Consider the following 14,758-nt stretch of genomic DNA (forward strand, 5'->3'; position numbering starts at 1 on the left):
TATATATATATATCTCAATGACTTCAACTCATATAAATCAATAAAGAATAGCTTTATATAGAATGAATAAATAGCAAGATATTGATAATACTGATGAGATGAATGAAGTGAAGGATCAGGGGAAAAATAGGGAATATTGATAGTGAAGAGTGTCAAGAATGATGAAATTATAGAAAGAAAAGATGCAGGAAAAAAAAAAGAACATCTAAGGAGTTAAAAAAGATATCTATAGAAAAATAGTAGGTGCCGAAAAGAAAAAATAGTTAAAGAAAAAGGCAAAGAGTAAAAAAAGTTTTTTGTTTTACTAAAAAAGATAAATTTGGAATATTCAAAGACCAATATGAGAATGACACATAATATTTTTTTCCCTTCTAAAAAACTTCAAATTTAGAGCGACGTAGAATGAGGGGAGGGAATACTAAAAAAACAAAAAAAAATTTCCTTCTCTCCCTCTATTTTTCTGGACCAAACACAATATTTTCTTTCTTCCTCTTTCCTCTCTCCTAAAACCTTCCAATCAAACAGTGGGTTGAAGTACTTATCAAAATGATGGGTAGTCAAACTAATTGCAAAGTTCTTGAAGGTATTTAAAAAAAAAAAAGGAATATAGCGTTTGTTTCAAAAATAGAGAAAAAAATTAAAAGAGAAAAGAAACATGATATTGTCCCGTCCGTGCTGTTTCTAAAGTTTTCTTCCAAATTACACTCAATTTCAATCCTTCTACTCACTAATGATTCACCCAAAAAGAAAAAAAATCTGGACCGAACATTGAACTGATCAAGATATTAGTTCAAGGGCTAATGGTTCAAATCGGGTGAACTCATAGTAAAACCATTCATATTAAAATAATATGATTTAATTAGAAATAAAAAATACAATAAAATTAATAATTACTAGTAACAACATATTAGAAGATATAATAATAGTTTGATTGTAACAACAACAAAGTATAACAATATTGATAATGTTTATATTTTCGACTCCTTAAATAACTAAAATTAATAATAATTAATATCAAAATTATCATTAAAATTTATAATGACTTAAATATTAGGAGCTGAATGGAAAAAAAACCAACAGAAACATAATTATCCAAACCGATTCATCACCAGTTTACATCGGTTTAGCCCCGATTTGAATGGATTGATATTGATTCAAAATTTTGACCGGTCCAACACTCAAAATAGACTGAACGATCCAGTTGAACTGACTGGTTTGATTAGATTTTTTGTTCTTCCATTACTATCATCTCTTTAAATTTCTTGTGGTTAAAAAGATTTTACCAATTTCATGAAACATCATTTTCTACATAATTGCATTAACCAATCAAATAGCAAATACTAAATTGCATAATATGATGTTTTTAGTATTTTAGTTCTTTTTCAAGAAACTTCACAACTTTCAATGTCAACAGTTATTGAAATCTAGACTAATTGAGATCAAGCCAAATAAGATTTGACATATTGAGGAAGACTTGTTTTTTTTTTTTTACCAGCAATATTGATGAAAACATTGCCCCCTTCAAAACGCTAATGCAAAGTCTTCTCCCAAAATACACTCAAGTTCAGTCTCCACTGATTAGTGAAAATATTAGGAAAATCAAAAGTACAGAAACATTTATATAGCTAAAAAATCTATAACCATATATGATCAAATCTTCTAATACTTCCAAAGTCTTCCCATCTTTTCGATCGCGGAAAATTTGGAATATTAATATATTCATTTTCATGTCATTTTCTAATTTCCGGCCATAACAAAATCGTTTAAGCACCTTCGAAAGACACCAGTCGCATAAGCAATAAATTTTTTTTTCCCAATTCAATAAGAGGATTTACGTGAATACAACTTTTAGCTTTTAAAATAAAAAATATCCTATAAATTATTATTTAGACCTTTTATATTCAATTCATATTGTAACAACATCAATGACGTGGCGTTACAGGGAAATTGCACACAATCATATAAATCTTGAAACGATGGTTTTGGTGATGATTTTTCTTCTCTTTGTTTTTTTTAAAAATGTTTTGGTGATGTTTCGAATTCCAAACGAGAATGTTTGCAAGTAATTCACACATAAATCAAATATTTTTTTTATTTTAGCTTTGAAATGATCAAATCAATGCATTGCCTCGTATTCTTAATATACGAGTTAAATAATTAATTTATAAATATTAAGAAAATTAGTTTAGTTATTTGTAATAAATAAATGTTGTCTTTTCTAAAATACCATTACTAATCATATATGTATTGGAACCATAATTTAATAGAAATTCCTTAAATGTGCAATGATTATAAGGTTATTTGAGAGCAAAATGAATAAATACTAGAGACACAGTATATTAGGGTCTTATATTTTAAACTAAATTAAATTTTTAACTAATTCTTAAGGTATTTTAATGAGTACTCAAACTGGTTGCATTGTTATTGGCAGTATTTCAATCTTTTAGGTCATTAATGGAACCTAACATAAAGCTTCCATTCTTATCATCTCTTTTAATTTCCTTTGGTAAAAGAGATTCTCAACTAAGATTCTCAATTACAGGTGACCTTTAAACTGATGCAACCCTTTTACTAGTTAAAACAGGTGCTTAACGATAATAAGTGATAATAAATCAAGTTATTTTACTCGTCCATAGCGTGCAACTACTTTATAGGGAAGGAGAGTAATGTAATATTATGTGGTAGTAGTTGAAACAAAGATTCTCTAAGTGCATCACCAATTCATCATAGCTCATTGGAGCAACTTTGGAAAATATTTAACGATACATTTGAATTATTTTATGATGATTTCTCTAACATGCACATCACCAAATGTCTCTGGTTTAAAGACCCATTGGCGAATCTCGTCTATGACTTTTCTTTTTTTAGGGGAAAAAAATCATTCACGCCTTTTGAAAGAGGCACTACATCAAGTTACCCAACATTTGGTGATCCACAATCACAATTCAAAATTCTATTTAGTTTTGTGATTTAGAGCCTATGTATTGTGGTTCTTGAGACAAACAGAAAAGAGGCAACAACCAATATGGGTTAAGCACATCTTACATGACAAACCAAGATTCTTTTATTATTATTATTGGGTTGCCTGGAGTATCCCCCTACCTGAATAGTAAGAGACTAATTTCTCGAGGTACTGTCAAGTGCCATAATGGGGACCCCTTCTAATAGTGTTTTTTTCCCACATACACAGTCTAAGGATCGAATCTAGAATATGATGTTTAAGGTGCTCAAGTCTCTTCCATTTGGATCAATACTTATTGGTGACAAACCAAGATTCAAATTCCTATTCACATTTAAAATTTGACAATGCCCCAAATATAATTGTTGAGCCAAAAAAAAAGAAAGAAAAGAGGGAAAAGGTTAATACACGAGCAAATTAAAGAAATTTTGAAGGGGAGAAAACTAACGGGTTTTGTCTTAGAAAGGCAATGTTAAGTTACTCCACTGGTAAAGTTGGAGGTCTAACTTGTAAACCTCAAAGACAAAGCATCCTTGTTTCATTGCAAAAGACTCAAATTATAGTAAATTTCAATATTTAAACTTGCCTACTCTACAAATGATTTATTAAACCTGATAACCATTGTCGGGGGGGACGAAAACTGGATAAAAGGCAAAAGACAAACATATTTTCTTTTCACAACAAGTGAATAACATGACTTGCTAAGTTGTTATAAAACATGCTCATCCGATCCTTAATATAAGACCTATTTAACTAATTTGATTAGATTAAGAAAATTAGGTAAGTTAGTTAATTATAACAAACATGACATGTTTTTCCTAAAATACCATAATCATCTTCCTTAATATCCTCTCTTCCTCTTCTACTTGATTATGGTTGAGGGAGTATTCATAAGAATAATTTAGAAAAAATTGAGAAATATGAGAAATAGGTCTTATATTTAAGACTAAAATCAACTCAACAATTATGTCCTATATGAAGGACCAGAGGAATATGTCATATGTTGATCTTTGAGATTATTGTAAACAAATTTTAAATAGGTTGTATAGAATAACGAAGATATGTATGATATGATACGTCAATGTCTCTGTTCTTCGGAACACCATATGGCAAACTGGAACAGAGCGACTAAAATGTTAGAGAGATGACACTTGTACAGTAAATCCGATAATCTATTTAAAATTAGAAACCCTTTCCAATCCTGTCATTCCATGAGATTTTGTTTGGTGACAACTGGGAAATAGAGAGTAGTGTCATTCTAGAAGATTAGCCATTGGCTTAGCGACATATGATCTTTTTCCGGGGAGATGCTTTATAGAGGTAAAATGTTAGAGTGCTTGACTGCCTTAAATGTCACAAACATACATAAGGAGAAGTGAGATCCAAGATTCCTACAAAAATAAAATTGTAACCAATTACAAGCATTTTAAAGGTGGGAAATAGAGTTGTACTTCAGTAAAAGCCACAAGCATTTAAATGCCATAGCCCTTGCTCATTAGCTTGCTCCCAAGAATTAAATGCTACCTGATCCACCCACTAACAGCTTCAATCTCAGCATCTTGTGCCGCATGTCACCTATCCGCGGTTTGTCTGGTTGAACCATAGAAGTAATGTTCATCTCCAAAGTAATTAATTGGGTCAATAATATACCCAACAGGTGCTTTTCCAAATGGTCGCAGCAACCTTTAGTGCAACATAAAGCATTTTGGGTTCACCAAAAAAAAAAAAAGAAAGGCATTTTGGATGACTAGAGAAATTTGAGGTAAATCCTTGAGAATATTGTAATTCCAGAGGTTTCTTGCATTGAACAAGCAAGCTCTGTTTGAGCAGACGCTTCAACCATGGCATGCTTCCGAATGTTCCATCTTGCCTCTGAACAACAATGTAATTCACTGCTCTTTAAAACCATTTTCTTTAACAGCTTGGCAGCCAACAATGCTGAAGGCTTCCTTTCTTCCATGATTGACCACAAACTAGCTACAGACGCCTTCTATCTCAATCTTCTTTATCTCCTTGTATGTACTAACGATATCATGTACAGGTAGAGTGCTGGCCAAGTGCACAAGGGAGTCTGAGAAGGGACATAGCTCATGAGAAGGAAAGAGAAGTGTACTAACTATAAATTAGTTTTGCACTGAGGAATATAATGGACAGTCCAGGAGAAGGAAACAGCAGGCCTGCGTCTAAGTTATTAAAGAAGGAAAAGCCAGTTTATAAGGCCATCAAAGCGCAATGACTACTTTAAAGTTGAAGAAGAGGTCACGTGTTGATAACAGAAGCTTGGCAATATTTGTTCTGAAATTACCAAACAGCCCATTAGCACATTCGTTCATGAAATTACCAAAACAACCCTCCCTCTACTGCTGACCGTTGATGTGAAGTTGTTGTCGACGATGACGATTCAGCCGTCATTCTACTTGGGAAGGGCGCAGCTTCTCTCCTTTGCCCGTTCTCTTCGCTGCCCTCCGCTGCCCCATCCCTCCTATTAAAATGTTACACCTGTACTTCAAGCCAAGAGAATTGTAATTTTTATTTTTCACCAATTATAAGTATTAGCTCAAAATAATTATACCTAATGTGAAGACCGATTATAAGGTACTTATAAAATCTAGTTTACAGTATAAAATATATTTTATATCTAGGACAGAATCCTTTATTTGAGATTAATTGCCACAAAATAAAAATATATTTTTCAACTATTATATACTACGTTACAATAAAATAGAAACATAAAAAAATGAAAAATATATTTTTAACTATTATATACTACGTCATAATAAAATAGAAAAATAAAAAATTATGAAAATTACAAAAATCTCAAATAAGGGATTCTCGCAAATATTTTGTATTTTGTGACAATTTTTATACCTGGTAATCATTATTTATATTAGATATAATTATATATTATCTTCTGTCCTAAATATAAAATCTATTTTATACTATAAACTAGATTTTACAAGTACCTTATAATCGGTCTTCACATTAGGTATAATTATTTTGAGCTAATACTTATAATTGGTGAAAAATAAAAATTAGCAATTCTCTTGGCTTGAAATACAGGTGTAACATTTTAATAGGAGGGATGGGGCAGCGGAGGGCAGCGGAGAGAACGGGCAAAGGAGAGAAGCTGCGCCCGGCTACTTGATCCATCACACGTGACACCATTATTACGATGTGTTTGACACTGTTGGGTCATTATTCTGTTAATATAAGTCGACATGGGGACTTTTACAATCACTACTAAAAGGATATTCAGTTGAAAAAGAAACTGGCATAAGTACACGCAGATATTCTGATAAACCATTATTACAAACTCTTATTTTGTCACTATTTCGCTAAATTTAAGATAAACAAAGAACATTAATTAGAAGGAAACACTGGAGCCCTTAGCCAAGTATAACCGCAGCAAAGCATCCTAGCTATTCCCTGAAGCAGAATATGAGACTCGAATTTGAGACAAAGGCATTGGAAAAGTAGTAGATACATAGATCAGATCTGTCTTCAAAGAGGCTGCACCCACCGCTTGATCTGCTGTAGTTGCGTCCCACAGACAAAGCATGTTGAACAATAAACATAAGAAAAAACCAGTAAAGACCTAAATTTGTTTAACCAAAAGAAGAAAAAAGAAGATAAACTTTCATGCCATAAAGGAGAGATACGACTTTTTTTTTTTGGGAAATACTACCTCCGGTCCTTAATATAAGACCCTGTTTGACTTTTTGTTTGGTCCTAATTATAAGACCCCAATCCATTTTGTCTCTCATATTTATGTATTTTTTTCCCAAGATAGTCCTTCTAATAATGATAGTTCTAACCAATATACTTAATTAGCAAGGATATTTTAGGAATAACAACACTTATTTATTACAAATAACTAACTTAACTTACTTCCTTAATCTCCTCAAATTAGTCAACTGGGTCTTATAATTAGGACCGGAGGTAGTATATGATAGCTAATCCATTTCCTCAATAGCAACTTAATTTGTTCCAACTATCCGACCGAAATGTTTAAGCATGAGGGCCATGTTGACATAAAGTTGATCAACCAAACTGTCAAATAATGGGAAAAATTTATGTCTCCATGCTCTAATGAGAAAGAGAGAACCACAAATTCCCCAAAAACCTGCTGCCAACCCAACTCCCATCCCAAGATACAATGACTTGAGAAAGATGTCATCTTCATTTTCTTCGGCCAGCTTTAAGTTGTGAACTTCTTCTTTCTTATTACACTTATTTGGAAGAGGGTCTCCACAAAGTTGAAGATTGCCAACAAAACACCAAAAATCAAAACTCCGAATTTGAGTCCCTAAAGGGATTTGTCCAGTGAAATTATAGTATAAGAGGTTCAAGTAAGCAAGAAAAGATATATTAGAGATGGCTGAAGGAATTTTTCCATGGCTGAGATCAAGAGATTCCAAGTTTTCATGCCTCTAATTTCTTTGGGAATCTTTCCACTCAAATGGTTTTGAGACAAGTTCAAGGATTACATTTGACTCATACTAAGTAGCTCCTTAGGAATTTCTCCAGACAAATTGTTAGAGGAAAGATCAATTATCCGCAAAAACAAAATGTCAGCATAATCTAATTCTATTCCTTTAGTATATATGTTTATAGTTTCTGCCCACAAAAGCCGATCAGTTGAATCCATAATGTTATATAAGCAATGAGGTATGGATCCAAAAGGATTATTATCACCAAGATCTAATATCATAAGAGAGGAGAGATTGCACAATTGTAATGGAATCTCACCAACAAATTGGTTGGCCCTCAACTTGAAAACTAGCAAACGCGGAGGCATTGTAGTTGGCAAACTTCCAGAAAATTCATTTCCCTCCAAAAGAAGGTATTGCAAATTTGTCCAATTTGATATGTCTAATGAAAATTCGCCAAAGAAATTGTTATCACGTAAATCCAATATCCAAGGATTCAATGAGGCCATGGAGGGAGGAACTTTACCCTCTAGCTCATTACCCCTCAAATTAAGGTATTCTAATCGTTTCCCATTGACCCAACAGTCAGGAATTGCTCCACTTAAATGATTATGTGATAAGTCCAAATAAGACAATATGCTTTCCTTGTCACTCTCTAGTTGGCACAATAATAAGAAAATAGAGCCTGACAAAGAATTGCGAGATACATCAAAGTGAGAGATAATTGTTGACAGTGTGATATTGGATATGTCATCACTGATCATGGTGTTTGACAAATCAACATAATCAATTCCTGTTGCAAACCTCCAAAACACATCAGCATCAATTATTGAGATCCCTAAGGTAGAAATGTCTAGATATTCTAGAGACTGTTGTGTATATAGCCATGTTTAGAAATGTCTAGATATTCTAGAGACTGTTGTGTATATAGCCATGTTAAGATATTAGGCCCTATATTTGTGGTACTCAAATTCAAATGCTGAAGTTGGAATGGTGGGACCCATTTAGGATCAAAGTCAAATTTGAAACCACTTGAACTCAGGTGTAACCATGTCAATTTTGAGAGTTTGGTAAACTTTTTTGAAATAACTCCCACCCAATGATTGCCACCAATGCCTAAAGATTCTAAATTATGGAGCTCTCCAAGGTTTTTGGGAAGATTTCCACTGAAATGATTATGGGACAAATCTAAGGAAATCAAGGAAGAAATATTTCCAAGACATGATGGAATAGAGCCGCTGAACAAATTACCATAGGTGTCAAAATACTGCATCTGTTCATGTTAGCAAAACCAATCAGGAATTGATCCTATGAGATTATTAAAGCTCAACCTTAAACTTTTAAGGTTTGGAAGCTTGAACAGGTTCTTCGGTACTTGACCATAGAAATCATTGTCAGAAAGCTCAAGATGAGATGGTTTTTGTGTAAAATCAAAGAGTGAATTATGTAATTCTGAGTTGAGCATGTTGTGAGAAAGATCAAAGTTACCAGTGATGTCAAATTGACATAGCTGAGGGATGAAAAATCTCTCAACTCATAACTGCCCAGATATAACTCAGAAAGCGAAGGTATCAAAGAGATATAATAGTGCCAATTGGTTTCATTTCCAACACTAGAGTAATAAGGTCTAAATATTTTAAAGAAGAAAGTTGAGAAATCCAATGAGGATCATTTATTCGCAAATGATAATTATGCGAAAAATCTAGGTGAAGCAGAGGAGAAGATTTGGAGACTGGCGTTGAGGAATACTCACAAATTCAAATCGATTATGGCTCAGATCCAAGTTGATGAGAAGTTCAAGTTGAAGAAGGGATAGATTAATCCCACCTTGTAAGCCATGGCGAGCCAGATCAAGCTCTGCAACTCTGCCATTGATATCACACAGAACTCCAGACCACAAACAACAATCTTCAGGACTAGTCCATGAAGAGAGTTTGTTTAAAGGATCCACCACTCCTTGTTGGAAGATCCAGAGTGGTCCTCGATCATTCTCGTTGCAACGAATCGCATTGTTTGTTTTACATATGCCTGTTGCAAGCAAAAGAAACAAGAAAACAATTGAAGTTTTTGAAGTGAAGCAGACCATCATGGTTGACTTGAGCAGAATGAACACAACCTAGTCTTTATGTATATATATATATATATATATATATATATATATATATAGGGAGCAAATTGAACAATTAGTTTTTTTAAAGTTTATAACAGGTTAAAAACTAAATAATCAACTAAAAAGCCATTCCTTTTTTTGAGCTTGCAAACACCATCTTAAAATCTCCACTTACCCCTAAATTTAGACATGTTGAATTGTAAATCATAAAATTTTAGTTGTAAATTTGCACTAAGAACCAGTTGTAAATATAATCCCATAAAAACCGCATTTTCCTCTTATATTTACAGTCGGTGCTCATCAGATTGTGTAGGCAATAAGGCTGACCAATTCAACGGTAATTGCAAATTTTTTGTTTTCAGGGAGAGATTAGGCAAGGAAAATAAAATTTTTTATTTTATATTGATATTGATGTCCCTTACAATCAATCATAGAAGTGTAATATAGGAAATGTTAATAATGTAATTGGTTTTACCGATTTTCCCTTTCAAGAGGAGATTAGGCAGGGAATACTATATCTCAAGTTTTGTTTTTATTTTTCAATTTGACCAGTTAATAGCTACGTCTACTTGTTAACAACAAAATTAATTAATTTTACCCAAAAAAAAAAAAAAAACTATTACGCTACATTGTTTTGTAGTGGGACCGATTATAGTTTTTATGTTTTATACTGAGATTAATGCCGTGCCGGCTCCTAATCATGTTGCCTCAGTAACGTAATTGGAGGAATCAATCAACAATTTTACTAATAATTTTTTTGCCGGACAGTTTTACTAATGATATCCCATATAATCTTTAGGAACAATGACAAGGAAAAAAAGTTGAAAATTTGTAAATGCCAAATAAGCAATGTTAACAAAAATTTGTTGTCATTTGCAAATTTAGAATTGTCAATACTAAATAAAGTTGTGTTACTAAACCTGATTTAGAATTTGTAATTTCTAACTTCTTTTTCTGTCATTCATACTAATCTTTATTTTACATATTAATTTTGTTGGGTCCTGTTTCCACCTATAGCAGCATTTTTGGAAAAAAAACAATACATAACAATCCAAATAGACGTCACACTTACACCAAAAAAAAAGGCGTGACGAGTTGAAATATGAGGAGGCCATATTCTTTAGGCTTCATATGAATAAAAATTTTTTTATTCATATATCTAGACTTACTTACAATACTAAATATAAAGCCTTGGAAAATATTTCATAGAATAAAATCACTAGCTTTTTGTAGAAATTTTGACAAAATCATCCTTAAAAATTGGATTTCTCAAAAATTCCACAAATCAAAATGGAGAAGGGATAAGTCAAAAACTAATTAATACAGGAGTTCAAGTGTAATTAAGGGATCTCTCAAACCCTATTATTTGTTAATGACTCTGTTATTTCGTACAGGATAATTCAAAATGAAACAGAGCATCTCAACTATGTGGAACAGAGCAATCACATGAAACACTATTTATCAAAAGTTTCTTAACAATACGAGACACACATACTACACGCACTAACCACTATTATTATAACATATTCTCTTCCCGAAATTCACTAAATTTAAGATAACAAAAGGGCATTCAATAGGCAACATCTGAATCCTTGACCACGCGTAACAGCACTCCTCAGCTTATTCCTTGAAGCAAACTCAATATTTGAAGGAGAGGAATGATCAGAGTAGTGATAGCTGTTTCACTTGCATCCCATATTGAAAAATAAACAAGATAGAACGTAGTCAGCTAAGAATAGAATGTTTTAGCAAGTAGAAGAAGATGTAATGGAAAAAAGAAAATGAAACCTCATTAAAATAATAACATTACTTAAAAAATTAGGGCAGCTAATTTATTACCTCGAGGAAAATTTGTTATTGATATTCAACCAAAGCTTTTGAAACAGAGGGCCAAGGCAACATAAAGTTGATCTGTCAAGTGACCAAACCATTGGAAAAATTTGTGTCTCCATGCTCTGATGAGGAAGAGAGAACCACAAACTCCCCAAAAGCCCACTGCAAATCCAACCCCCATGCCAAGATACAATGACTTTAGAAAGCTGTCATCTTCATCTTCTTCAGCTAGCTTTGAGCCATGAGTTTCTTCCTTTTTGTTACACTTCTTTGGAAGAGGATCTCCACAAAGTTCGGGATTGCCAAGAAAACTCCAAGAATCAAAACTTTGAATTTGGGTTCCGGATGGAATTTGCCCGGTGAAATTGTTGTATGAGAGGTTCAAATAAGCAAGAAATGACAAATTAGAGATGGTTGAAGGAATTTCTCCGAGAAGTTTATTGTAGCTGAGATCAAGAGATTCTAAGCTTTTCATGCCTCCAATTTCTTTGGGAATTTTTCCAGTCAAATAGTTTCGAGACAAGTTCAAGGATAATATTTTACTCATACTAACCAAGTTCTTCAGGAATTTCTCCAACAAGCTATTAGCAGAAAGATCAATAATGCCACGTCCAAAACTTAGAAAACTATCAACTTGATAGGCTAATTTACTTCCTTTAGTAAATATGTGCACTATTGCAATAGACTGATCTATGATATAAGGTAGATGTTTGGCCCAAAAAGGAAGATCAGGTAGATGTTCGATGATGCGTAGGCAGTGAGGTATAGATCCAGAAAGCTTATTTTCAGCAAGATCGATTATGTTCAAATAAGAAAGTTCGCACAAGATTGTTGGAATATTGCCAGTAAATTGATTGGTCCTCAATTTAATAATTCCCAAATTCTCCGCCATTGGAATTGGCAAACTTCCAGAAAACTTATTTCGGTCTAAAAGCAAGTATTCCAAATTTGTCCAATTTAGCTTGTCTAATGAAAATTTTCCAAAGAAACCATTGTCACTCAAATCCAACTTATAAAGATTCAATGAAGTCAATGAGGCAGGGACTTTACCTGTTAGCTTGTTACTCCCCAAATTAAGGTATTTTAATTTTTTCCAATTTTTCCAACAATCAGGAAGTGTTCCACTCAAATTATTATGTGATAAATCCAACACCTCCAAGTTGGTTCCTTTTTCACTCTCTTGATGGCACAATAATGAGAAGATAGATCCTGACAAAGAGTTGTGAGATGCATCAAAGTAGGACATATTTGCTGATATAATGACATTGGATATATTATCACCACCAATCAAGTTGTTTGAAATATCAACTCTACCAATTCTTGATATAAAGCTCCAAAATACATCTGCATCAATGTTTGAAATTCCTAATGCTGAAATATTCAAATCACTTAAAGACCTTTGTGTATATAGCCATGGTGAAACATTATGACCTATGCTCGTGTTACCCAAATACAATGCCTTGAGTTGAAACGGTGGGACCCATTTAGGATCAATGTCAAATTCAAAACTTGTTGAACTTAAGTCCAGTGATATTAAATTTGAGAGATTAGCAAAATTCTTTTCAGTAAGAGCACCCACCAAGGAATTGTGTCCAACATGTAATAGATTTAAGTTACGGAGTTGTCCAAGGGTTTCTGAAAGGTTGCCACTCAATTGGTTGCAGGACAAGTCTAAGTAGAACAAGGAAGAAATGTTTCCAAGAAATGATGGAATTACGCCATCAAACAAATTACCTCTGATATCCAAGTATTGCAACTGTTCATATTGGCCTAACCAATCTGAAATCAATCCTTCAAGATTATTAAAACTAAAATCTAAATACTTGAGGTTCTGAAGATTGAGCAAGGACTTTGGTAATTGGCCATGGAAATTGCAAAAACCAAGGTCAAGATGATGGATTTGATGGGTGATATTAAAAAATGAATCAGGTAACTTTGACTTCACCATATAATAATTATAAGAAAGATCAAGAACTTCAAGTGAGGTAAGATTGATATAATCAAGGGATGGAAAATCTCTAAGTCTACACCCACTTAAGTGTAACTTAAAGAGTGAAGGAAGCATGGCTATATGCTCGAGCCATTTGGTTTCACTTCCAATATCACTGTCAGTAAGGTCCAGATATTTTAAGGAAGAAAGTTGAGAAAGCCAATGAAGGTCATTTATGGCTAAAATATATTATGTGAAAAGTTCAGATAACGCAGAGCAATAGAGAAACTTGCAGAGTGATTGGAAGGAGTAGCAAGTGATTGATTGTGAAATTTGTAAGCATCAAAGGGAGATTTGGAGATTTGGCATGGTGGCATACTCACAGTTTCAAAGTCATTGTCGCTCAAGTCCAAATAATTTAGGAATTCAAGTTGAAGCACACACAGACTAATCTCACCTCTAATGAATGATTGAAGAGAGAAAGCTCTGTGACTCTTCCGGTGAGGTGGTCGCAGTGAACCCCCTCCCATAAACAGCAATCTTCTTCAATAGTCCAAGAAGAGAGTTTGTTGCCTGGATCAACCACTCCTTGTTTGAAGATTAAAAGCAACCTTTGATCATTTTCATTGCAACTCATCACCCTGTTTAATGTTGTTGCAAATAACAGAAACAACAAAAGAAGGGAAATCTGTGAAGCGAAGCTAGCCATTGTGGTAAGTGAGTTTGAATATGATGGCCTCAATGAAGTCTTTACATTATATATATGTATGTATGTATGTATGTATGTATGTATGTATGTATGTATGTATGTAGACACACACATATATTGGAAAATCTAAAGTAAACAAAAACTTAAATGCCTTAAAAAATTGATAACAGCGTGATATTTCTTGTTGTCAAGTCTAATAATATTTCTAAGTCTTCCCGTCTTTTCAATAGAAAATCGCATCATGAATAAGAAAACACCACAGATATAATACATTAATATCATATATATTTAGATCCTTTTAAAGCCAGCGGGTTTTAGAAAAAAACTGGAGACAATTATGTGTAAAAATATTGAAGGCTAATAGCTCAGTGATTTTATTTTATTTTTAAAATGTTTGAAAACAAAACAAATCCTATATGGGCTCCATGAATGGCATGGAGCTTAAAGAATAATCACCACTATTTTATGACTTATAAATAAAATAACTTATGGCAAATTTTATATTTTATATTGTTATCAATTATAAAACGAGTCCACAAACACGCACTCACGTAGTGAACTCAAAGTGAATTAATTTTATTTATTTTTGTTTTAGTCCAGAAGTGAATAAATTAATTCAGATAATCGAAATTCTAATAAATATTTTGCTCTGAAGTTTGATTTTCTTGGATCAGAAATTGGACAAAATTTTAGTATGACCCGAAAATAATAAATCGTTTCTTATAAAATTTAATATAACCCAAAAAAAAAAATCACAATAATTCCGTTCGGACTCCAACTTTTCCTT

The 14,758-nt window shown here is 32.9% G+C and overlaps 1 protein-coding gene across 1 annotated transcript; it reads right to left on the bottom strand.

Annotated features, from left to right (window-relative positions):
- Window positions 1-7,442: 7,442 nt before the first annotated feature.
- LOC114742699 (LRR receptor-like serine/threonine-protein kinase GSO1) lies at window positions 7,443-13,971 on the bottom strand. Its single transcript, XM_028930924.1, has 4 exons — window positions 13,707-13,971; window positions 11,474-13,111; window positions 9,217-9,417; window positions 7,443-8,182 (listed from the first exon to the last, which is right to left on the bottom strand). The coding sequence occupies exons 1-4, from the start codon at window positions 13,969-13,971 to the stop codon at window positions 7,443-7,445; spliced, it is 2,844 nt and encodes a 947-aa protein (XP_028786757.1).
- Between the last annotated feature and the right edge of the window lie 787 nt (window positions 13,972-14,758).

The sequence above is a fragment of the Neltuma alba genome, unplaced genomic scaffold (genome assembly GCF_004799145.2).
Source record: "Neltuma alba isolate B1F8T4 unplaced genomic scaffold, ASM479914v2 tig00003861_pilon, whole genome shotgun sequence".
Classification (NCBI taxonomy): Eukaryota; Viridiplantae; Streptophyta; class Magnoliopsida; order Fabales; family Fabaceae; genus Neltuma; species Neltuma alba.